The sequence below is a fragment of a genome, unplaced genomic scaffold, assembly GCF_019419815.1.
Source record: "Pyrus x bretschneideri cultivar Hongxiangsu unplaced genomic scaffold, Pyrus_bretschneideri_v1 Contig19, whole genome shotgun sequence".
Taxonomy (NCBI): Eukaryota; Viridiplantae; Streptophyta; class Magnoliopsida; order Rosales; family Rosaceae; genus Pyrus; species Pyrus x bretschneideri.
This window is the reverse complement of record NW_025999490.1, coordinates 6593823-6615966: the sequence shown is the minus strand read 5'-3', so window position 1 is coordinate 6615966 and position 22144 is coordinate 6593823. Positions and strand designations below refer to the sequence as shown.

Below are 22144 nucleotides of genomic sequence, written 5' to 3'. Positions count from 1 at the left end.
TTTGGGCCAGATGATATGTACTAAATAAGGCCCAAACCACGCACACAGAAAGAGATGCATGAATTAAGTACGGTAGGTCAAACAACTTTCCAAATCCAAGGGGACAAATCCTGTTCCCTAGTCCTCCTCAAAGAAAACGCTCCCTATATATACCCCTTCCTCAAAGTTATCCACCTTCCGGACCCCCTTCCCTCTCTCTCTCTCTCTCTCTCTCTCTCTCTCGTTTCTCAGTTTTCGTTTCTCTGATCTCCTCCCTCGCAATCTCCATTCCCTTCGCCCCCGAAATTCCCAGAAATCGTTTTCGGACCCAGAATTCAGAAAATTCGATAGCTTCAAGAAATCGATCAACATGCAAGTGCAACAACGCCTCTGAAAAACCAAATTCCCAGCTGATTGTTTGGCTTTCTGGATTTTTCAGTAATTTTTAGGTCAGTCCCATTTGAATTCTTTCGTTTCTATCTGCCCTTTTATTCGAATTCTCGTTCTTTGCTGAAATTTTTGTTCTTTGTTTTATGAATTTTGGCGCTTAAAGCAGGGAAAAAAAGGGGAAATTTGGTTTTTTGGGTGGGACTGCATTGTATGATTTTATGGGGATGGGATTGGATTAAGGGTTTTTGGGTTTGGATTTATTAAGGGATTTTATGCATGAAGCCGGATTGTGGGTCGGTTGACTTAAGTCAACTGAGGTGTTTGTTTTGCATTGACTCAGAACAGTTTTAGAATTTGTCAAAACGGATTGGAATTTAATTCAAATACATTGTTGTATGCTTGGTATTAAATTTCAATCTGTTTGTTTTCATGGAAAATAAATTTTACAGTAATGATCACAGTCAACTGTGGCGTTTGTTCTGCACTGACTCAAAACAGAATGTAGAAATCTCAGAACGGATTGGAATTTGATTCAAATACAATGTTGTATGGATGGTTGGTTGGTATTCAATTCAATATGATTGTTTCGTCGAAGATCAAATCCCGCGAATGATGGCTGTTGTTTGATGTGTGCAATTGGCATTGTTTGTCCATAAAAAAAATTCAATCTTTATGATGCACATTTTGGTTTTTTCATTCTAAGAGAACACGAATGGATTATTTGAACTTGTAAGTGCTACTACGTTACTAGTTATCCTAAGATTCTGTCCTGTCCTATTGGAAGTGGGAATGGAAGTTTTGATAGTGGAACAAGGGCGGCTGGAGAGGTACAACAATAAAGGTACTAGGGTACATAAGAGAAGACGTTCCAATTTCCATCATCATGAAAAGGGAGGCGGCAAATCAGAAGAGGATGAAAAGCACAAGGAATTGTCATCACTGACAGGAACAGAGTCTAAGAAGAGACAGCTTACTCCAGAGAATGGAAAAAGGATTTCGAAAAAGCGACGCTCCTCAAAAGTGGTAGAGAGTTCTGAAGATGAGTTTGATGGGGAAATTCTGTTTCTTGTTAAGGCACAAGCGCGCAAAAGGGGAAGAGTTGATTGTGAAGTGATAGGAAGAAGTTCCTTAAAGGACGAAGCAGTAAAATATGAATCAAATAATGCAGCTTGCAATACGTCCTCTTCTTCACCACCGACTTCGCTGGGATCATTGCCAATATATATGAAGGTATTATTCATCTCCTCTACAGCTGTATTTTATTTTTTATCTAAGAAAATAAGGTTTGTCTGACCGAAAGATTTATGTTTCTTCTTAAAGCTGGATAATGAAGAAGTTTATTTGAAGTGTCATCAGTGTATGAAAGAGGAGACGAAAACCATTTTTTCCTGCTCCAAGTGTAAAACGAACTCCTATTGCATCCGCTGTATCAAGCAATGGTATATAATTTATACAGATGCGGTTACTTTTTAAATTTGAAAATTTTAGTTTGCGTTTATCATGATTTGTTTATGTTATTCATGCAGGTATCCTCACATGGAAGTAGAGGAAGTCAAGGAACTTTGCCCATTTTGCCGCCATAATTGCAACTGTAATGCATGCCTGCACTCAGCTGGTGTGATTAAGGTTTGTTTTCCTATTATTACTGAGTGTTTTTCTACAAATTGCTCCCTCTGTAGAAAATTATGCTAATATTCGGGTTTCTTCTTTATTTTCTTGGAACTGCAGATACCAGAGAGGGATGTCGATAAACGCAAAAAGGCTCAGCACCTGGAGCATTTAGTTTCCAACTTGCTTCCGTTTCTGAAGAAAATTTCTCAAGAACAAGCTCAGGAGATAGAGATTGAAGCTAATCTTCGAGGTAAAATATTTTTGGCATTGGCTTCAGTTTGTTTTGAACTTTAAGACACTTCTAACAAAAACTGACCTTCAGGACTTTCACCTTCCAAAGTTGAAGTACCACAGGCTCTCTGTTTTAATGATGAGCGTGTCTATTGGTAAGCATCTCTACTTTAGTTGAAGGGAATATTATATGATTTATTTTGTCACTGTCTAAATATTACTTTGTATGCTTGGAACAGCAACCACTGTGCAACTTCAATCATTGATCTACACCGAAGCTGCTCAAAATGTTCGTATGAACTTTGTCTAAGTTGTTGCCGAGAAATTCGCCAAGGAAGCCTTTTAGACCGTGGAGAAGTGAAATTTCAGTATAGGAGTAGGGGTTATGATTATATGCATGGTGGAGAACCAGTACCTGATTGTTGTCCCTTAGAAAATTCAGAGGACCATATTGAGCCTTTGATTGAGTGGAAGGTAAATGGTGATGCTACTGTTAGTTGTGCTCCGAAAGAAATGGGTGGCTGTGGTGAGTGCGTATTGGATCTCAAGCGCATCCTTCCGGGCTGCTGGATCTCAAATTTAGAAGTAAAAGCAAAATATTTATTAGAGATTTTCCAAAAAGAGCGTTCTACTTTCAAGCATGATTGTGAAACAGGAAGGGATATGTTACGAAAAGCAGCTTCTAGAGAAGGTTCTTGTGACAACTTCTTGTTTTACCCTGATTCAAAGGACACTATGAAAGAAGAAGAGCTTTTGCACTTTAGAGAACATTGGGTGAATGGTGAACCAGTTATTGTTAAAAATGTGCTCGAACAGGCAAATGGTTTGAGCTGGGAGCCAATGGTAATGTGGCGTGCTTTAAGTGAAAATAGAGATGCAGCTAGTACACAATATTCAGAAGTAAAGACCATCGATTGCCTGGCTGGTTGTGAGGTGTGGTTCTTTTACCACCAGTTATTACTCTAGGCGCTCTTTTAACTTCTAGCAAATCATAATTTTTTTGGGTGCTAGATCTATAAATTTGTTTCAAATCCACTTGTTTGGTTTGTAATAATGTCATGTGTTGGTTCAATATTTTTTTCCTATATTTTTACAGTCATTCATTTGGCACATTAGATTAGGTCACAGCTTTACTATTACAGCACCAATTTTGTTTTAAGAGTCCTCTCTCTCTCCCCCTTCTCACACTCTTTTGTCTGAAGTTTTTCATTCCTCTTCAATTTGTTTTTTCTGCCCATATTGCGCATCTATTGCTTATTTGTGAACTTCTGCAGGTGGAAATCAACACTTGTGAGTTTTTTAAAGGATACACTGAAGGGAGAATGTACAAAAACTGGTGGCCAGAGATGCTTAAGCTTAAGGATTGGCCGCCCTCTGATAAGTTCGAGGATCTTTTACCGCGTCATTGTGATGAATTTATCAGTGCCTTGCCATTTCGAGAGTACACAGATCCTAGAGCTGGTATCCTTAACCTTGCTGTTAAGTTGCCACCAGGTGTCTTGAAACCAGACATGGGTCCAAAAACATATATTGCTTATGGTTTTCTGGAAGAGCTTGGAAGAGGAGACTCCGTAACTAAGCTCCATTGTGATATGTCTGATGCGGTATGACTTCAAAACTTCGAACCTGCTCTATTTTTCACATAGTTCATTGAACAAATATTATGCATCCCAAATTTTTATAGCAGTTGACCTGACAAACTAGGTGTATTATTTTCACATGGTCTTTCAACTTCTGTAGGTGAATATTTTGACACATACCGCTGAAGTGAATTTAAGTAATGAGCAGCAGACTGCAATTTCTGGGTTGAAAAGGTTGCATAGGGTGCAAGATGAAAGAGAACTTATGGATTGGGAGAATTCTCACAAGGATCATGCTGGACAGTCTGGCGGAAGGACAGAGGACAGAGAAATCACAGAAAGCAATCGCCCGTCTGAAACTAATGGAGAATTGAAAGTTCGAAAAGATGAACTAGATGAGCTGTCTTGTTCTTCCTCTAATGAAGAAACCGAGGAAACAGGGTGGTGCTTTTTGGGACATCTTCCGCAGGGAGGACGTTCCTAAGTTAGAGGCTTATCTGATTAAGCATTATAAAGAATTTAGGCACACCTATTCTTCACTAGTTGAAAAGGTACTTATCCTTTCTTCAGTTTTTCTTTAGCCGAAATGTGCTCCAAGATTGCTGATGTGTTTTTTGGGTCAGGTCATTCATCCAATTCATGACCAATCTTTTTATTTAACGTTGGTGCACAAACAGAGGCTGAAGGAGGAATTTGGTATGTAAGAAGTCAAGGATCTGTTGATGGACCTTATACCTTTGGATTGTTAACTGACACGCTTGTTTCCCATTTAGGTGTCGAACCATGGACTTTTGTACAAAGACTCGGAGAGGCAGTATTTATTCCAGCCGGATGCCCACACCAAGTCAGGAATCTCAAGGTCCCATTTCTTTTCTTTTCTTCACGATTCCTCTTTCCAAATAGTTTCACTTGTATAACTCCGAATTAAAATGTTTTCCAACCTGCAGTCCTGCACGAAAGTAGCAGTAGACTTCGTATCTCCTGAAAATGTCCATGAGTGCCTCCGTTTAACTGAGGAGTTCAGACAACTTCCGAAGAACCACAGAGCCAGAGAAGACAAACTGGAGGTAAACCACTTAGTTTACCCCTAAGCGATGCTTTATTTCTTCTCCTGACTTATCTTTCTGGTGTAACAGATAAAGAAAATGATACTTTACGCAGTCGATCAAGCTGTTAAAGATTTGGAATCCTTAGTATCGATTCAAGAGTTGGAAGCCTTGGTATCAACTCGAGATTTGAAGGCTTTGGAATGAACTGAAGTTTGAGCATTTTGGAGCTAACCCAACCAACCTGTCAACTGTGCAGTAGAACTTTGTTATAATAATACTGATATTGGCTTCTGTTAATTATCTGCTGAGCACCATTTTTGTAAGTAGAAACAATTTTTTTGGATCGGAGTTCTCTTTGCACTCCAAATAAATTGAAGCCAATGATGTTTTTGTTACAAGCGATGTTACTACTCTGCATATTTAAAGCCCTTGATGAACCTGTGTCTTTGCTTCGATATAAAATTGCGGGAAAGACTCGGATCATGAGATCGGACCTTGTCACTCGTTCGATCTTTCACAAGGAACCGGAACTCCTGATTCAGTTTAGTTCGTCTTGCCCCACCTCAAAGGAAGAGATTTTAACCCTTTTGTGAGTAGTTGGGCGGGTAATGTGGTCCAACCGTCCGACTCCGACACAATGCCTTCTCCAAAATCTCTCTTGAAGCAACATCTAAAACATATATACATCTAATATATATATATATATATATAGTGTCATTTATGAAATGAAGACACTTACTTGAGCATCAAAGTGTTTTCTTGCAGATACCCGGCTGATATATTGTTGGCAAGCACAAATAATATTAAGCTTCTCAGTTATAGAGAGTTGCATCTTGGAATCACAAAAGCATGAATGTATAAACGAATAACGCATAAATCTGTTACGTATTGATACTAACAATACTAGGCAATGTTCACGTGCACACATGTTTACACTTAAAGCAACCTACCTGCAAAGTAGAGTTAAAACACTGAACATCATATAACATTATATTATTAGTTTGAGATACCGTCACAAATTAAAACTTTTAATGTCCGCAAGCAAACCATGTGGACAACCATACCTAAGAATCCCTCTACATAATACCGTCATGGTGTTGGTAAGTCAAGATCCAACTCTTTTGTATTTCTTAGATACCATTATATATTTACACTACATTGATAGATTTGAGCAAAACTATACAATGAGTCATCTATAATAAATTTATATCGAATTCATCATTTACAAAAGTCAGAAGAGAAAAATATCATTAAATCATATAAGAATTGACAACTAAGTCATGCTCATATAAATAAAGGGATGTGCTATCCATACACCCCATTTTACTTCTCACACATCCCTTGATAATTTCTATCAGTTGATATTCTTCAATTCATCCGATCCAACGACCGAAAATTAAAAAGGTATGTGAGAAGTAAAATAGGGTGTGTTGATATCACACACCTAAATAAAATAGAGAAGTGTTACTGGCTCTCCAAAAATCTCATTCTATAATAATTCCCATAAAATATTGTTGAGTAATAGAGAAAGAAACATAGTATTTGTTGAAATACCTAAACTTTGAAGCCAACGAGGGTTGATTGAGTTGGTAATGATCGTTCTTTTCCCAAGATCAAGGTCTAAGTTGAAGTTTAACTGCTAGCAATCCCTCTTAATGGGTGTGTATTTAAGAAATTAGATTCTCTTCCAATTCCCTTACTAGGGATCTCAGAGATTAATTAATAACAACCGTTTATCAAAGATCGTGCATTTACAATTTTTTTCTTTTTTATATTTTTCACACAAAACGAGGTTGCCTTACTTTTGAAAATATAAAAAGCATTCAATTGTGGCCACATGATCTTTGATGAACGGTTGATATTAATTGATTCCTCGGATCCCCAGTGAGAAGATGCGGAAAAGATCTAATTCACTTATAGGAAAAAAAAAATTCTTTTGTAAAAAATAAAATAAAATAATAAATCATAAACCAAAGAGAATTAATAATAGTAAACTATGAATAAAGATTAAAAGATTGTGCAGGTGAATTTGCTTCCTTCCTTACCCATAATTACTTGCGACCCAGGAATAGAAACCATGAAACTATCTTTCCAGGCTTTTGAAGATCTCATGCGCTCCATAACAAATTGATCATGTTTCAAGCAATCCTTGGACAAACGCTTTCTTAACGATCACTAGATGAATCAACCATATCTTGAAACTAGTTTCTTCATGAAAACACTAATTGTTGAAACTAATTTGCAGTCGTTGTGCCAACGCTTCTCTTAACCATCCACCATGAATCAATCGGATTTCAAATCAAATTCTTCTTGAAAACACCAATTGTTGAAACTGATTACAAATCAAAAGCTTGAGATTCCAATAGCCAAGAAAACCTAATCCTCCAAGAGAAACCTCTCTTCAAAGAATGACCAAAAGAAAGGTTAGGTTAAAAGTTGTTTTTATAGTGAGATTTATGCGGCATTAGGGTTTCTTAATGCTAATGGGAATTAACGAAATTGCCCTTGCTTTAGAATCCAATATTGGAAGTTGCATGAATCGTGGCTATTTATTAGGATTGATCATTACGTATCAATTTAGGATTCAAAAAGTCTATGCAAATCTTAAGACCCCTACGCGACAAACACATTCTCAACTTTTTGTATCAATTTATAAAGAATTTGTGCTTTGAACATTGGATATTCTGGGCTTTGACGGTTAAATTCTTTTATTTTTTGGATTTTAAATAAAAATTGTTAAAACACTAAGGGTCTGTTTGATATTATATTTGAATTTTTTTATTATTTATTAAAACATTTATTGAAAACAATTTTCTTTAAAATAAAAAACTTGATTGATTTGATATTTAAAATTTTTAAATCTTACGACTTAAACTAGACAAAAAATCTAAAAAGAGGGGGTCGCATGAGAGGTAGAAAGAAGAGAGGATCATATGAGATAGAGAGTAAGAGGAGTGAGAGAAATAACTGAGATAATGAAGATAGCGGATTTGAGGAGAGATGAAAAATGTAAAAAAAAAAAAAAAAAAGAGGAGAGAGAAAGAAGAAAAGGAGAGAGAGAGATGGAGTGAGAGGGGAGGAGGGAGAGAAAAAAAAAGAAGTAAGTTTAAGTTTAAAAGTTCTAAAAACTCACTTTTTATGTTTTTAGATAATAGACTATATTTTTTAGTTAGTCTTGAGTTTAGTTTTTGAAAATAGTCCTAGTAAATAGATTTTTAAGTCTAAAACTTAAAAATTGTTTTTAAGTTTAAAAATTAGGATTCAAATAAAGTACCAAACCGGTCCTAAATATCTCATACTTCTAACCATGAAAAATCTCCAATTTATATTACATAATAAGGATGGATCGAAAAATACATACTTTTTGATCCAATGATTCTCATATTTCAGGTAGACGTGAATAACCCATGCTTCAAATGATTCTCATATTTTAGATAAACGCAAGATAAAGTTAGATAATTCTCATATTTAGGTAAATGCGAGTAAACTAAAAGTAAAAATGATTTTAATTCTCATTTCTTATAGGTAAACTCTTGTTTATTTCTTATACGACTCATTAACTCCATCACGATACGGAAATAATAAGTTTGGGTCAACACGTTAATGAGTTGAGTCTTTATTAGATCACTGTTAAGAATATTATAAGATATCGTTTGCCAAATCAAGACATTAAGAATGACAAACACGATCTGTTTGTCGGGTTTACGTAAAAACACCGCTGGTGAAAAACAAAACAAGCCACATGTACGAAACCCAAGTGGGCCTGGGCTAATTTTCAGCCCAAACCCAACACACCAAAACGAGCGCCAAATAACGGTCATACAGCACGTTATCTCATCCACTATTCCCAGCCAGTCTCATTCTTCCTCTTCTTCTTGAGCTCAATGCGAAATGAGTTTTCTGCTCACGCGATACTCCGTCTCCGATCCCAACCGCCTCCACCGACCCCCGTACGCTTCGGCTCTATTCCGTTTCCCTCGCATTCGCTCACCCAATCCAAGAAACTCAGGAAAAGCAGCTTTTCTCTGAAGTTATACAATAACAGCCCCAAACGCCGCGTTTTTGGCAGATCTAGCAGCGTAATCAGAAGCTCGGTGGCCAAGGAAGCCAATGGCGCGGCGGAGCATAAGCCGAAGCAGCAACCGGCGGTGAAGAGGCCTTACCCCTTCCACGAAATTGAGCTCAAATGGCAGCGTTATTGGGAGGAAAATCGGACTTTTCGAACCCCTGAAGAAATTGATACCTCCAAGCCCAAATACTATGTTCTTGATATGTTCCCTTATCCCAGGTCTCTCGATTTTTCACAAAACTCTATTTTTTTATTTAAATTTCAAATGCAAGTGATTGTTTATGTAGAAAATGTGAACACCCAGATTTAGTAAGAAAATGATTGTTTGAGCACTTGGGTTAAATGAAAAACTTAAACTTTCATAATTCATATGCCTTGTGGAAATTGCAGTTGTTTCGAAATTTGGGATAATATGCCATTTCATGTGTGTAAGATTGGTTAATTGCTTTTGAACTGTAAAATTTTCCGTCTTTCGGGTTAACTGAAAGTCTAAAACTTTTGCTCATTTGGATGGTTTATTGCAGCGGAGCTCGATTACATGTTGGCCATCCACTTGGATATACCGCTACGTACATTCTTGCTAGGCTCAAACGTATGCAGGGTTACACTGTGTTACACCCAATGGGATGGGATGCATTTGGATTGCCCGCTGAGCAATATGCAATAGAGGTTCGTTTTTCAGCACTTCTGTGTGGCTCGTAACTATTTGAATATTGCCACGGGTTTGAACGATTAGTTATTAATTTGGTTGGTTGTAAGTGTCTGACAGACAGGAACCCACCCGAAGATCACTACCTTGAAGAACATTGATCGCTTTCGCTCCCAGGTCATGTGATGTTCATTCTATTGCTGGATGTGTGACGAGTCAGTAAATGAATAAACTTGGCAAACTGTGACTTGAGATAAACTACAGAATACTATATACCTGCATCGGGCCCTGTACATTTCTTCTTTCTTCAAGTGTTGTAAATGCTTGCCAACGTTAGGCATGGTAGGCTAGCATTAAAAGTGGAAGCCGCTTCCCACATTTGATCATAGATTGTTGCTCTCTTGGTTTTGGTGGATTGTATTATCCGTTCGCTACATATTGACATTTCGTATTTGCATGCAGCTTAAATCATTAGGATTCTCATATGACTAGGATCGTGAAATTTCTACAACATAACCAGAATATTATAGATGGACCCAATGGATCTTTCTTCAGCTATTAAAGAGAGGATTGGCGTATCAGGTATAAATGAGATATTGGTAGTAGATAGTTTCTATCATTTTCTCCATTACACAGATTTAATACTTTACTTTGTTACATTCAGGCTGAAGTGCACACAATTGGTGCCCTGCTCTTGGTACTGTCTTGGCAAATGAAGAGGTTATAGATGGTTTGCGTGAGTGTGGGGGTCATCCAGTAATAAGAAAGGTAGATACTGGCTTGATGCATTTTCATTTTACACACCATCTAAGATGGCAAAAAAAAATATTGGCTTATTTCGAATTTTTGGATGGTTTTATAATTTTACAATGTCATTGTTTACTACCGAGCAGCCAATGAAGCAATGGATGCTCAAGATAACTGCATATGCTGATCGTCTTCTAGAAGATTTAGATGACCTCGACTGGCCTGAAAGCATAAAAGAAATGCAAAGAAACTGGATAGGGAGGTCAGAAGGTGCCGAGATGGAATTTCCTATTCTTAGCAGTGATGGACAAGAAAGAGACACAAAGATTACAATCTATACGACTAGGCCTGACACCATATTTGGAGCAACGTAATAATCATACACCAAATTCCTATCTTGATAACTTATATATAGTAGATGGACTTGTACAGAAAACCTTTGACGTAGACGTGTCTAATCTATATTTATCTTTTGGCTCCAGCTATTTAGTCGTGGCACCAGAGCATCCCTTGTTGTCAGTGGTAGTATCAACAACCCAGAGAGAAACTGTACGTTCAATTGTTTCTTGCCCAGTTTTCTCAAAGGTTTCTTATGATGGCTAATTAGAGGGCCAACAATATTGAGCACAGGTGGAGGAGTATATAGATATTGCCTCAAGAAAGAGTGACCTTGAGAGGACTGACCTTCAGAAGGAGAAAACCAGGGTCTTCAGTGGTTGCTACACTAAAAATCCAGTTCATGGGGAAGCTATCCCTATATGGGTTGCAGACTGTCTTGGGGAGGTGTGTTTGGCTTTATGTTCTTTCCTTCATTTATATTTGCCACTAGAAATGTTGAAATTCATTTTAGGTTTGAGATGTTATAACATTTTTACCATGTTCAGGTACAATTTGAGATTTATGGACCTAAAAAATTCAGAAGAATTGGTAGCAAAGACAAAAGAAATGTAAGTGAAATCTTTCTTTGGGAATTCTTCATATAAAATTCTACTTTCTTTGCAAATAAAAAACTCAAAAGGTAATGATTAAATTTGTAGTATCATGTGAGGTCCTCCTTTTCTTTTTGTCATTTTAAAAATCCTCTTGATCTGCAGTTACTGGAACCAAGTTGATGTGTATGTTGGTGATGCAGAACATGCTGTCCTTCATTTACTTTATTCAAGGTTCTGGCACAAGGTCTGTGACTTAATCTGTCTTCTTCATTTTGGAACATGCACGTGCACAAGATTGACCAATATGAAATTGTATCTCCTGAAGTAAGGATTATGAAGCTCAGGAGCAAGAGTAACTGTAGTTGCGGGCCGTAACTGCGGGCAGTTCGAGTTCTAGTTCTTTACAAGACAGATGGGAACTGTAGGTTTGTACAAAAGTTGTATCTGTAATTACAGCTGACATGGTCATTAATACTTAATACCGTTTTTCAAGTCTTGTCTCGTATCAAATGTTAATGTCACGTAATATTATTTCAGGTTCTTTATGACATTGGCGCCATGTCCACCAAAGAACCGTTCAACTGTGTCATAAACCAGGGCATTATTCTTGGCGAGGTAAGTAGAGTTGTTTCTGCTCACATGAGTAATTTTTTCCCATACATGTTTCTAATGCTTTGCTTTGCAGGTTCAATATATTACTTACATGTTTCTGATGGGAATTTTATCCCTGCAGGACTCTGGAACAACAGTCGAACATCAGCAAGAAATAATACCAGAGGAAAAGGTACTTTTCTCGGATGCCTCAGTATAGTTTTTCTTCTAGACTGACTCTGTTTTAAAAGGAGTTAAGTAAGAAAAATAACCTTTAGTTTGGCATTTCATATTCCATTCCTCTTGACATAATTTTTCCTTCCGTAGGTCATGAAGTCTGGGGATTCTTTTGTACTGAAAGACGATCCTAACATTTGTCTGATTGCGCATTCTATAAAATGAGTAAAAGCAGGGAAATGTAGTCAATCCGGATGATGTTGTTTCTGAGTACGGGGCAGATTCGCTTCGTTTATATGAAATGTTCATGGGACCACTTAGGTAGTTTTTTTGTTGAAGTTTATCTTATTGGATACTTGGTTTGGCCTATGTTTTCGCTAATGTGCCTAGGAATGTCTATGGCCTATCTCAAGTATAAGATAATATCTACAAAGATAAACTTTAATCTTGATTAATCTTTCTTGTTACTGAATTTCGCTTCTAGAGACTCAAAAACCTGGAATACGAGTGGTATTGAAGGTGTCCATCGATTTTTGGGAAGAACATGGAGGCTAGTTGTTGGTTCACCGTTGTTTGATGGTACATTCAAAGATGGGACGGTAGTGACTGATGAGGATCCTACTTTGGAGCAACTTCGTTCTCTCCACAAGTGCATTGCAAAGGTCAGATCTCAATTTCTGGATGTTATCTTCTATTTCTTTTTACTATTATACTCAAATTATGATACAACAGCTGTGCAAAAATCTGAAGTCTGCACCTCTTAACCAATGAATTTTCCTAATTGCAGGTTACTGAGGAAATAGAAGCAACAAGATTCAACACTGGAATATCTGCCATGATGGAGTTCTTAATGCGGCTTATAAGGTCCTTGAAACTATTTAAACGATACATGTTCCATCTCGTTGAGACAGTTAAACATGACACATTACTGAATAATTTTTATTTTTCAGTGGCAAAAACATCCAAGTTGGTTATTGAAGCATTTGTTTTGTCGCTCTCGCCATATGCACCTCATATGGCTGAGGAGCTTTGGTTTCGCTTGGGACACTCCGAATCTTTGGCATATGAGCCTTTCCGAAGGTGAGATTACACATGAAATATGGTGTAGGATGTAATACTGCACGAGGAATGTCGAATGGTATACAGATGACTAGTTGATTACTTCGTGTGTTCTAATAAATGCGGGCGGATCCTGCTTACTTGAAGGAATCTACTATTGTCCTCCCAGTTCAGATCAATGGCAAGACGAGGGGTACGATCCAGGTTGAAGAGACCTGTTCGGAGGAGGATGCCCTCGAGCTTGCATCACAAGATGAAAAACTCTCCAAATACCAGGAGGGGAAGTCAATTAAAAAGAGAATTTTTGTTCCTAGCAAGATCTTGAATGTTATTCTGGACCGCGGAAACGTCAAGGCGGCTGGCCGAGGATCCCTTCAGTCCCATGCCGGCATTGGTGATTGAGTCAGACGACTGCATGAAGAAACAGCCCCGACGTTATGTGCTTTGCATTTGATTGCATATGCCTTCCCGTTTCGGACGCCTAGAAATCTAGAATTTGGTCTAGGTTTTGGGAAGAAGGAAAGCACAGCTAATTATGTTAAATGACCCTGGCTTGCCGGCATAGGGCCCCTCACATTCGAGGGCCCTAAAGCAAAACAACATGTAAGTAGGCGGAGTTATTAACTTTCTCTATTTATAAAAATAATAATGCGAATAATAGAGTAACGATTCATAGAATGCATTCAAAAGTCCAGTATCATATCCAAGGTTTTACTAGACGCTAGGTGCAAGTCAGGCGACAGATTGAGGTCTAACGTCTAGACGGCTAGACTGGATTGAAGTAAATTTATTCTATATTATATATGTGAAAATACATAATTTTATTATGATACATAAATTGTAGAATAGAATAATATATAGATTATAAGGTATTAGAACATAATGAAAACGTGGGAACACGCATATAATGTGTATTCATCAACAAGTCTCTTATAATTTGTTAAAAAAAATAAAATGCAAAATGAAAGTTACTTATTTTCTGTTAAGTGAGAGTCACGACCTAGGCAGGTGACTCAGCATGTTTGGACAGGGTTAGGCGGGCGTCTAAGCAGATCTATGCGCCATTTCTTAATTTTCAAAAGCACAAATTAATTAGGACGATGATCAACTGCATAACATTTAAGCAGGACTTAAACATCATTATGTGAGAATTTTTAGAATAGTGATTAGGAGACAAATATTCTCAATTGGTAATTCAAATGGTGAACAACCGACAAGCTTTTGAGTTTTGACTCATGATTTCTTGCCCTTCTGATTGATACGTTGTGACTAAAAATCTATTAAGGACAATGTGGGTGCAACAAGTACTACTAAAGCAATGTTCAATCTAAAGCAATGCGTTTCAACGTGTTTGAAGATGATATATGCACTTTTCTTATTCTCTGTTTTATATTTATACATGTTACGTCGTTTTTAATCACTTGAATTATAAATTTTTGTAAAACAGAATGAGGTTGTGAAACAATAATGCGACTAATAGCAATCTCATGTAGGATACAAGGGGTGCCACTGTTTCGAATTGGTAATCAATTTTTGAACTCAAATCAAATCATATAAACTTAACTCGCTCACAAAAAACTGAGATTCTTATATTCGAGTTTGTCTAAGATGACATCTAAACAGAATTGACTCATTTCATTGTGAGTGAGTTAGACAATCTACTTGATCTGACTGACGAACACAAGAATCTGTTTTTATGAGGTTAGTTGAACATGCCACCTAATTTAGTCGGTCAGTCAGACAATAAAATTACTCCCTTTTTGAATACTTTCATGGCGTACGCTGAAAACCTGCTTTAGCTTTACGACCAAAAGTGGCAACGCGGTGCCGTTTAACCAAAGAAGAAGAATCCAAGCGCACCTGTCCCTTCCCATGTGGGACCCACCCTCTCACGAGTCGTACGGCCATGATCACGGCGCGGAAATCACAGACTCCACACTTGTCATCATTCTCCACACAGACAAACTGACAGGGTGAGTCCACTTTCTCGAAATTTTTTTAATTATGACGAGAATAAAAACAGTACATTACGTGTTTTAATAAAAATAGCTAAAAATTTTGTTTTTTAATTTATTTAATATTTTAACACATATATTTTATTATTTATATAATAACACGTAATGTAAAACCGTATATAGCTCACACTGAAAAATCTCCCCACTTCTCCCTATTTCCCACCGAAGCCCCACATAAAACTCCAAAATTCACACACCCAGCAGCGCACCCGGCACACCCCCCCTCCTCTCTCCTCCTCTTCCTACTATTTGAAAATTCAAATGCTCCTCCGAATTCAACCCTTCAATGTACTCTCTCTCTCTCTCTCTCTCTCTCTCCCACCCTCCCTCCCTCCCTCCTTTTGATTTTCAATTGAGCTCGTAATTTCTGTTAATTTTGATATATTTCATGTATTTTTCAATTAATTGAAGGAAGGACGATGACGACGATGAAGAAGTCACCGCCAATCCAGGCGCGCCACGTCATCAGGTTGAGCTGGAAGCTGGTGATCGTCCTCTCTGTCGCAGCTTTGCGTATGGGCCTTGTTCCGGCTCCACTCGCAGCCCGACCTCTTCTCCTCCTCTCCGTCTTCGTTGGTCGTAGCGAGATCTCGAATTTCCCGCCACGGCAAAAGCTTCACCGGCACTCCGAAGATCGCGTTCCTTTTCCTCGCCCGCCGTAGCCTCCCGCTCGATTTTCTCTGGGGCAGCTTCTTCGAGGTTTAATCTCTTTACTTTTGTACAATTTGTTTGGTTTTTCCGTCTCAGTTTTCTTGGACTTTCTCGGGAAAGTCATCGAGAGTTGTGTGTGAATTTCGCAGAATGCTGAAGCGCCGAATTTTTCGATTTACATTCACTCGGCGCCTGGTTTTGTGTTCGATGAGTCGACGACGCGGTCTCATTTCTTTTACGGCCGTCAATTGACGAATAGCATACAGGTAGTTGCTCGTTTAGCTTCTGTTTGGTTGCTGAGAAAATGAAACGGAAAAAGTATTAATTTTGAAGTTCGTTCTGTCAGTTTTTTTTTTTTAAATAAAAATTGCAAAAAGTTCGAAACTTAGTTCGAAGGAATACTGCTCAAATATTTTCAAAATGATCCAAATTTAGTTCGAAGGAATTATTTGCTTCGATATCAGGTTTTTGCAATGTAGTATGGTTGCCTACTTATGCTGAATCCGAACTGGTGGTCACACAATGCAGGTGGGTTGGGGAGAATCGAGTATGATCGAAGCGGAGAGGCTGTTGTTCGCAACAGCTCTTGAGGATCCCGCGAATCAAAGATTTGTACTCCTTTCTGATAGGTTAATATTCTTGGCGTAATTGTATGACCGTTTTTCCATTTGCAGAAGAGGAGTTTTATGTGGTGCACTACCTATCTAACTTACTTGCACCGCAGTTGTGTTCCTCTGTACAACTTCAGCTATGTATACAGTTACATGATGGCTTCTTGCAGGAGTTTTGTGGACAGGTAGATGCAGGGCTTTCACTTTTGAGGTGCTAAGCACTGATATGTTGTTCATGGTTAAATATCTGTTAGCAAAGTTTCACATGTAATTTCAAGTTCTGAGTTCAGAAATCTTAAGTGTCTTATGCAGTCTGTTTATGTTGTAGCTTTCTTGACGTAAAGGAGGGCCGCTACAATCCTAAAATGTCACCTTACATACCAAAAGAAAAATGGCGAAAAGGATCCCAGGTCATTATCTGTTTTAAACTTTCATATGAAAATGGCAAAAAGTACCTCTTTTTGGGATTCAGAGTCCTTTGTTAAGTCAAGTCAGTCGTCTTCAACAGTGCTTCACTTGTTTAGCTATTATCGTAATCATCATCATGATTATGAGTATTGCTCTGTCTGTGGTTAGTAGGGATTCTCATTTATAGTATTATGTGACATGCATTCATGACTATGCTCTAATTTGAATTGGATGGGCAATTTCAGTGGATTGCTTTGGTACGAAGCCATGCAGAAGTCCTTGTGGACGACGATGTTGTTCTTCCAGTGTTCAAAAGTTTTTGCAAGGTACGCAATCAAGCAGTTTTATCTTCTTGTTTTCTTTATGTTCTGTTATGAAGCTTTGTCTCAAATTATGATCATTCTTATCAAATTTCAAAATTTGTCTCTTACTTTGTTTATATCAACAAAGAAAACACTTCATTGCTTCTTACTTTGCAGCGTCGCCCGCCTGTGGATGTCAGAAAGGGGAAGCTGAATCTTGTAAGTGTGATAGGTTCAGACATATCCTAAAATCGTGTAGTTTTCTCTTTCAAGTGACTGATCATAGATTTTGATATTGGACTTAAATACCAAATGCAGAAACTTCAGAAGCAGCACAACTGTATCCCAGATGAACACTACGTGCAGACACTGTTTGCGGTAAGCTATAGATGTTCTTGTTCTTTCTTTTCTATCTTTGCTAAATGTCTTACGGTATCAAGGTTTCTGTTTCTCTGTTTGTTAAAATGGCTTTCTATGAATTAGTTTAGCTGTCACTAGTTCGAGAGTTTCTAAGCGTGATCGAGTTACCTTTTTTTATGCATTAATTTGCTAGATGAGTGAGCTTGAAGGCGAACTTGAGCGAAGGACATTAACCTATTCGTTGTGGAACAATTCTGCTGCAACTAAAACCGAGAGTAAAGGCTGGCATCCTATGACTTTCAACCATGCGAATGCGGCTCCTAAAAAAATAAAAGAAATAAAGGTAACATTATGATTATTTTCTTCATTTGTTTTCCATTCTGGTTTCGTCGTTCTGACCTTTTTCTTTTCCGGCAGGATATCAACCACGTATACTATGAGACAGAATACCGGACAGAATGGTGTCGTGTCAATTCAAAATACGTTCCTTGTTTCTTATTCGCAAGGAAATTCTCCCCGGGAGCTGCCATGCGCCTTCTTAGCGGGGGAGTAGTCGGTCAATTTGATACCTCTGCACTATTAAATCCGCCACCATGATCTTATACTTGCGAGTTCTTACCGATGCTCACTGACTGTTAGCTTACACAAAAACTATAATCTGGGCAAAGTAGAAAGCCCACTAGAGGTTTACAGATACCATACTCACCCACACGACAGATTTCGATACCAAGTGCAGTAGAAAGGTTGGTTGATGCGGCTGATCATCTTTGTTCGAAGATGATGAGTTTACTCTTGTAAGAGAGATGATAGGAATTGGATATCTTCGAGTGTATCCGGTTAAATTTTCGTTCTGTAAGCTCCAGCGGAATTGAATGTCGTGGATTTCTGTTGTGACCCATAAAGAATGTAGTTAACGAGTTCCGAAATTAATCATTCAACTCTCGTTAACATTTTCAATGTCGATACGATATCATCAAATTGAGGATTTGTATTGTGATCTGTAAAGAACGTTGTGATCCTCCCGTGCAACTCAATAGAACTCCAGCCCGGGAGTTTCTTCAAGTCGAGAGACCTCATTTGTCTCCACGCCTTGCCCACGCAATCCCATCTGTTCATCAAGGCGCAGCTATGTGCCAATTGCGCGTAGTATCCGGCATCCCCAGGTCTCAGCATCAAAATTTCTTCAAGCTTAGAGACCTCATTTTGCACAAGCCCTGACATCATGGCCGTCCACAGAACCACATCCTTGTTCGTCGTCCCTTCGAAGATATGAAATGCAAGGTCAATGTTCCTGCACTTTATATAACCATGAGCGCTGTTTCGACATGGGAATCCAATTCATATCCAGTTCTTAAAATCTGTCCGTGCGTAGACTTTCCCAATTTCAAATTACTCTGCGTGGCAGCCACGGACACAGCGGATGCATAAGTCTGTTTATCAGGCACCATTTCTTCAACTCTCATCGTATACAAAAGCCGGAATGCTTCTCCGACATTTCCAGCCTGAGAATAGCTTGAAATCAAGGAATTCCATGAAACTATGTCGTTTGCATTCATATACTCAAACAAGTCTCTAGCATCTTCAAGTCTTCCACATTTACCATACGCATTCAACATTGAATTCACCAAAGTAATGTCAGACTCAAAACCATATAATACTGCACAACCATGCAAACACTGCAAATAAGCCAGCTCTGAAACTCCAGAGATCAAGCTTACCAGAGTAACTGAACTGGGCTGAACTTCTTCGCGCCGCATCTCACAAAGCATCTCAAACGCAATTCCAACATTTCCGGCACGCGAATAGCATCCGATAATGGAAGTCCAAGGAACAACATTTCTGCGGGGCATTACGTCGAAAACCTTGCGTGCATTTTGGGCGTGTCCAAATTTGGCGTAAAAGTTGATCAGAGAAGAAGTAACGTAGGCATCCAACGAGAACCCATTAACGACGATGCATTGGTGGAACGAGAGGCCATACAGAAAGAGGTTTAAGGAGGTGCAAGCTTTGAGAAGATTAGGGAAGGTGTAGGTATCCGGAAGTGTGTTGGTTTTGGGCATGGAAGGACTTCATGGTGAGAGCCTTGGGATGAGAGGCGGTTGATGACGGCGTTGAAAGTTTTGGTGGTGGCAGTTGCGGTGGCGGTTTCAGGTGGTTTAAGAAAGAGCTGTTCAGCTTGTTCATAACTCATGCTACCGATTACTGAGTTGTTAAAGAGGCTGGGTAGGCAACAACAAGATTACATACAACTGTGGTTTATAGTATAAACACACACAACACAAGTATAAATAGAACAACGCGAACAGATTCATTGCCATTTTCCACCAAATTCAGAAAGAACGTCGGTATACAACAGAATTTATAATATGAACGTTTCTGATCATAAACAAGTTCTAAAGAAACAGAGTTTTGCATGTCCAGCCTTCAAATGGCATTGAACTCTCACTACAATTTTCCAAAATCATAGCACAAAATTACAAGAACATGAATCAAATTAGTCCAGCTAATTTCATTGTTTCTTTGGATATTCTCTCGGCCCAAATATTGTCGATCCAATTCTCACGTTTGTGCTGCCCATTTCGATCTGCAAAACCATCAAGTTTTTCCATTTGGTGAGAGAATTTCACTGGCGTGTAGTCAAAACATATTACGAAAGCTTAGTCCTTACAGCTAGCTCAAAATCCGAAGACATGCCCATTGAAAGCTCACATTGCTCCTCTGATATTCTGAGTGCCTTGCAAACCTCAGTTCTGCAGTTCGCCAAAGTCTGACAACAAACAGTTTGATTTGAGAATTGCCAATAAACCCGAGGAACTGAAACTTTGGAGAAAGATTTACATGTAGTGTGTTGGAGCATCACCTTAAAGTTTTCCGGTGTAGAAGTATAATCTAGCATCCCAATTGTCATTAGACCACAAAACTCAAGGTTTGGACAACCCGAAGTTACATGCTTTGCGAGCTCCACACATCCAGAGGGCTCAACACCAAATTTTGCTATAATAGTATTTTAAGGAGATCAGTATTATCTCAAAACAATAAAGAACAAATGACTAACATACGGAAGGCATGGATTATCGGCAAACATTTGATAATGAATAAAACGAATACAAAAAGTACGACAGATAACCATGCAAGCATAAACCGCAAAACTCCGCAAGCATGCATCTCCCACTATATCTCAGAAAAGGGTTGGCTCATATCTACTTAACTAAACTTACATTCTTCTCCACTGGTGTTCACTTGGAGTAAGACCTTCAAAGGCTTTCTCCCGATGCTACCAACCACGTGATCAAGACGATTAGCAATCTGCACAACATACAAGGTGGAGTAAACTTAAAACCAACCAAGCGGCAAACTGCTGAACATGATTATCGCTAAGAAAAACACGAGCTTCCCCAATTACGGACAATTAACAATGGCAGCTACACTTGAATTGCCCCAACCATTATTAACTAAAGGTAATATAATACAACACAGAACGAACGACAAAAAAAAAAGGGTACAATCTTTACCAGAATCCCCTAACTAATACAAAATGCCATTGAATTTCTCGAGATCCATCACCCGAAACTGAAAAGTAAGTTTGCATACAACGCACAGAAACGATGATAGCAGAGTAAGTATCTACCTTCTCATCGTCCACACTCTCTACCGTTACAAGGTTTGGTACTCCAGCTGCACAATTTACATAAAAATCAAACCAAACTGCTGATTGCTTTTGTACAACAAACGGATTACCCAAAAAAGGCTTAAGGGTATGAAATTCAAGCAAATTGACAACAACCATGATTGGAGAAAGAGAAAATAATCATACTTAGAAGGGGTTTTACTTTATTGCTCTGCAAATTCCCAATGAAATGCCACTCAATGTCCTCCGGAAGCTGCACCGCGCAGACGATCACCAAAAATTCAATCTCTTTCAGTACAAATAGGTTGCCCAAAGCTCTTTAGAGAGAGCGAGGCAGAAGTTTTATACCTGAGGAGCTTTCTCGACGATTTCTTGGACGTAGTTTTCGCCGAAACAGCGATGGCCGGCGTCGTACACTTGGCGGAGAAGGGAGACTGGTTTCGTCTTGCTCACCGCCACCACTCGGATGTCCTGGGCTTTACGCGCTGATTTTTCGGCTGCCTGCTGGACGCGCTGCAGCACCGAGCGGAGCGCCGACGCTGCGACACCGTCAATTGCGGCCGGGCTGGCCATGCCTGGTTGCTCCTCTCCTTCGGATTCGTTTTCTCTCTCCGCCTTCTCCAGATTGTCGGGTTGCGAATTGCGATTACTCTGCCATTGCATCTGGGGCGTGGAAGCTTAAAGACTCGCGGTTGACGTTGCTGACCGCAGCGCCAGAAGGTGCGGATTGAAAACGACGACGCTACGACGTAGGTGATTTGAACCATCCCTAGTTTTATGACTTCGGCCCAAAATTTGAGGCTTGGGCCTTGAGTTTATGGCCCAGATTTCTCTTCTCAATAACATAAAAATATTTTTTCGATTTCTCGGGACAAATGCTTTTTGAAGAAACACGTGTATTATCCATGTTCTAGATACAATGAAAAATTTCTCCTTTCAAAGATTTCTCTTTGATTCTCCTTCCTTGTTCTTAGCATTTTTTTTTGGTAATCGAAGTTTAGGGGGAGGAAAGGTTACCCCATCCCAGGATTAGGGCATATCACAAGTTTCTTTAAGGACTTACAAAGGGGTCATAGCCTTTTTTTTGGTTTTTACAGATTAGTCA

At 38.8% G+C, this 22144-nt stretch overlaps 4 protein-coding genes, 1 long non-coding RNA gene and 1 other non-coding gene across 6 annotated transcripts; 3 read left to right on the top strand and 3 right to left on the bottom strand.

Moving 5' to 3' along the window:
• Positions 1 to 146: 146 nt before the first annotated feature.
• Positions 147 to 5235, top strand: LOC103948381 (lysine-specific demethylase JMJ25). The gene is given in 14 exon segments (XM_009359443.3): positions 147 to 428; positions 1154 to 1599; positions 1690 to 1808; positions 1896 to 1995; positions 2098 to 2230; positions 2303 to 2366; positions 2451 to 3144; positions 3486 to 3815; positions 3952 to 4230; positions 4232 to 4342; positions 4415 to 4487; positions 4565 to 4650; positions 4739 to 4858; positions 4928 to 5235. Coding segments are annotated over 13 exon segments (2667 nt in total). The 5' UTR covers positions 147 to 428; positions 1154 to 1158; the 3' UTR covers positions 5045 to 5235.
• A 470-nt stretch (positions 5236 to 5705) lies between these two features.
• Positions 5706 to 7367, bottom strand: LOC125476386. Its single transcript, XR_007257693.1, has 2 exons — positions 6886 to 7367; positions 5706 to 5790 (listed from the first exon to the last, which is right to left on the bottom strand). It is a non-coding gene; the product is annotated as an uncharacterized LOC125476386 (long non-coding RNA).
• A 1295-nt stretch (positions 7368 to 8662) lies between these two features.
• LOC103948706 (leucine--tRNA ligase, chloroplastic/mitochondrial) lies at positions 8663 to 13758 on the top strand. The gene is given in 20 exon segments (XM_048582525.1): positions 8663 to 9128; positions 9434 to 9578; positions 9679 to 9735; positions 10021 to 10153; positions 10235 to 10326; positions 10452 to 10675; positions 10788 to 10854; positions 10936 to 11090; positions 11190 to 11252; positions 11400 to 11481; positions 11775 to 11852; positions 11923 to 12021; positions 12156 to 12235; positions 12237 to 12326; positions 12490 to 12667; positions 12793 to 12850; positions 12853 to 12869; positions 12956 to 12971; positions 12974 to 13085; positions 13191 to 13758. Coding segments are annotated over 20 exon segments (2169 nt in total). The 5' UTR covers positions 8663 to 8724; the 3' UTR covers positions 13210 to 13758.
• A 1740-nt stretch (positions 13759 to 15498) lies between these two features.
• On the top strand, positions 15499 to 18368 carry LOC103948791. The gene is made up of 10 exons (XR_007257722.1): positions 15499 to 15778; positions 15880 to 15996; positions 16259 to 16359; positions 16455 to 16526; positions 16670 to 16751; positions 16995 to 17075; positions 17229 to 17270; positions 17370 to 17429; positions 17605 to 17754; positions 17829 to 18368. It is a non-coding gene; the product is annotated as a glycosyltransferase BC10 (transcript).
• On the bottom strand, positions 17910 to 19610 carry LOC103943964 (pentatricopeptide repeat-containing protein At4g04370). The gene is given in 5 exon segments (XM_009354345.3): positions 17910 to 18227; positions 18283 to 18718; positions 18721 to 19476; positions 19479 to 19568; positions 19571 to 19610. Coding segments are annotated over 4 exon segments (1248 nt in total). The 5' UTR covers positions 19596 to 19610; the 3' UTR covers positions 17910 to 18227; positions 18283 to 18341.
• Positions 19611 to 19700: 90 nt separating this feature from the next.
• LOC103948875 (pyridoxal phosphate homeostasis protein-like) lies at positions 19701 to 21625 on the bottom strand. The gene is made up of 7 exons (XM_048582430.1): positions 21388 to 21625; positions 21226 to 21292; positions 21040 to 21086; positions 20630 to 20717; positions 20272 to 20405; positions 20080 to 20178; positions 19701 to 19995 (listed from the first exon to the last, which is right to left on the bottom strand). Exons 1-7 carry the CDS (start codon positions 21610 to 21612, stop codon positions 19921 to 19923), a joined length of 735 nt encoding a protein of 244 aa, XP_048438387.1. The 5' UTR covers positions 21613 to 21625; the 3' UTR covers positions 19701 to 19920.
• Positions 21626 to 22144: the final 519 nt, after the last annotated feature.

What these genes read in the sequence shown, in the direction of transcription:
- LOC103948875 (XM_048582430.1), bottom strand. Translation starts at nt 21,612, where the DNA reads ATGGCCAGCCCGGCCGCAATTGACGGTGTCGCAGCGTCGGCGCTCCGC. An exon ending in TCGTCGAGAAAGCTCCTCAG is followed by an intron (nt 21,293 to 21,387) that starts GTATAAAACTTC and finishes TGCGCGGTGCAG; the next exon opens with CTTCCGGAGGACATTGAGTG. An exon ending in CTACACCGGAAAACTTTAAG is followed by an intron (nt 20,179 to 20,271) that starts GTGATGCTCCAA and finishes GTTTGTTGTCAG; the next exon opens with ACTTTGGCGAACTGCAGAAC.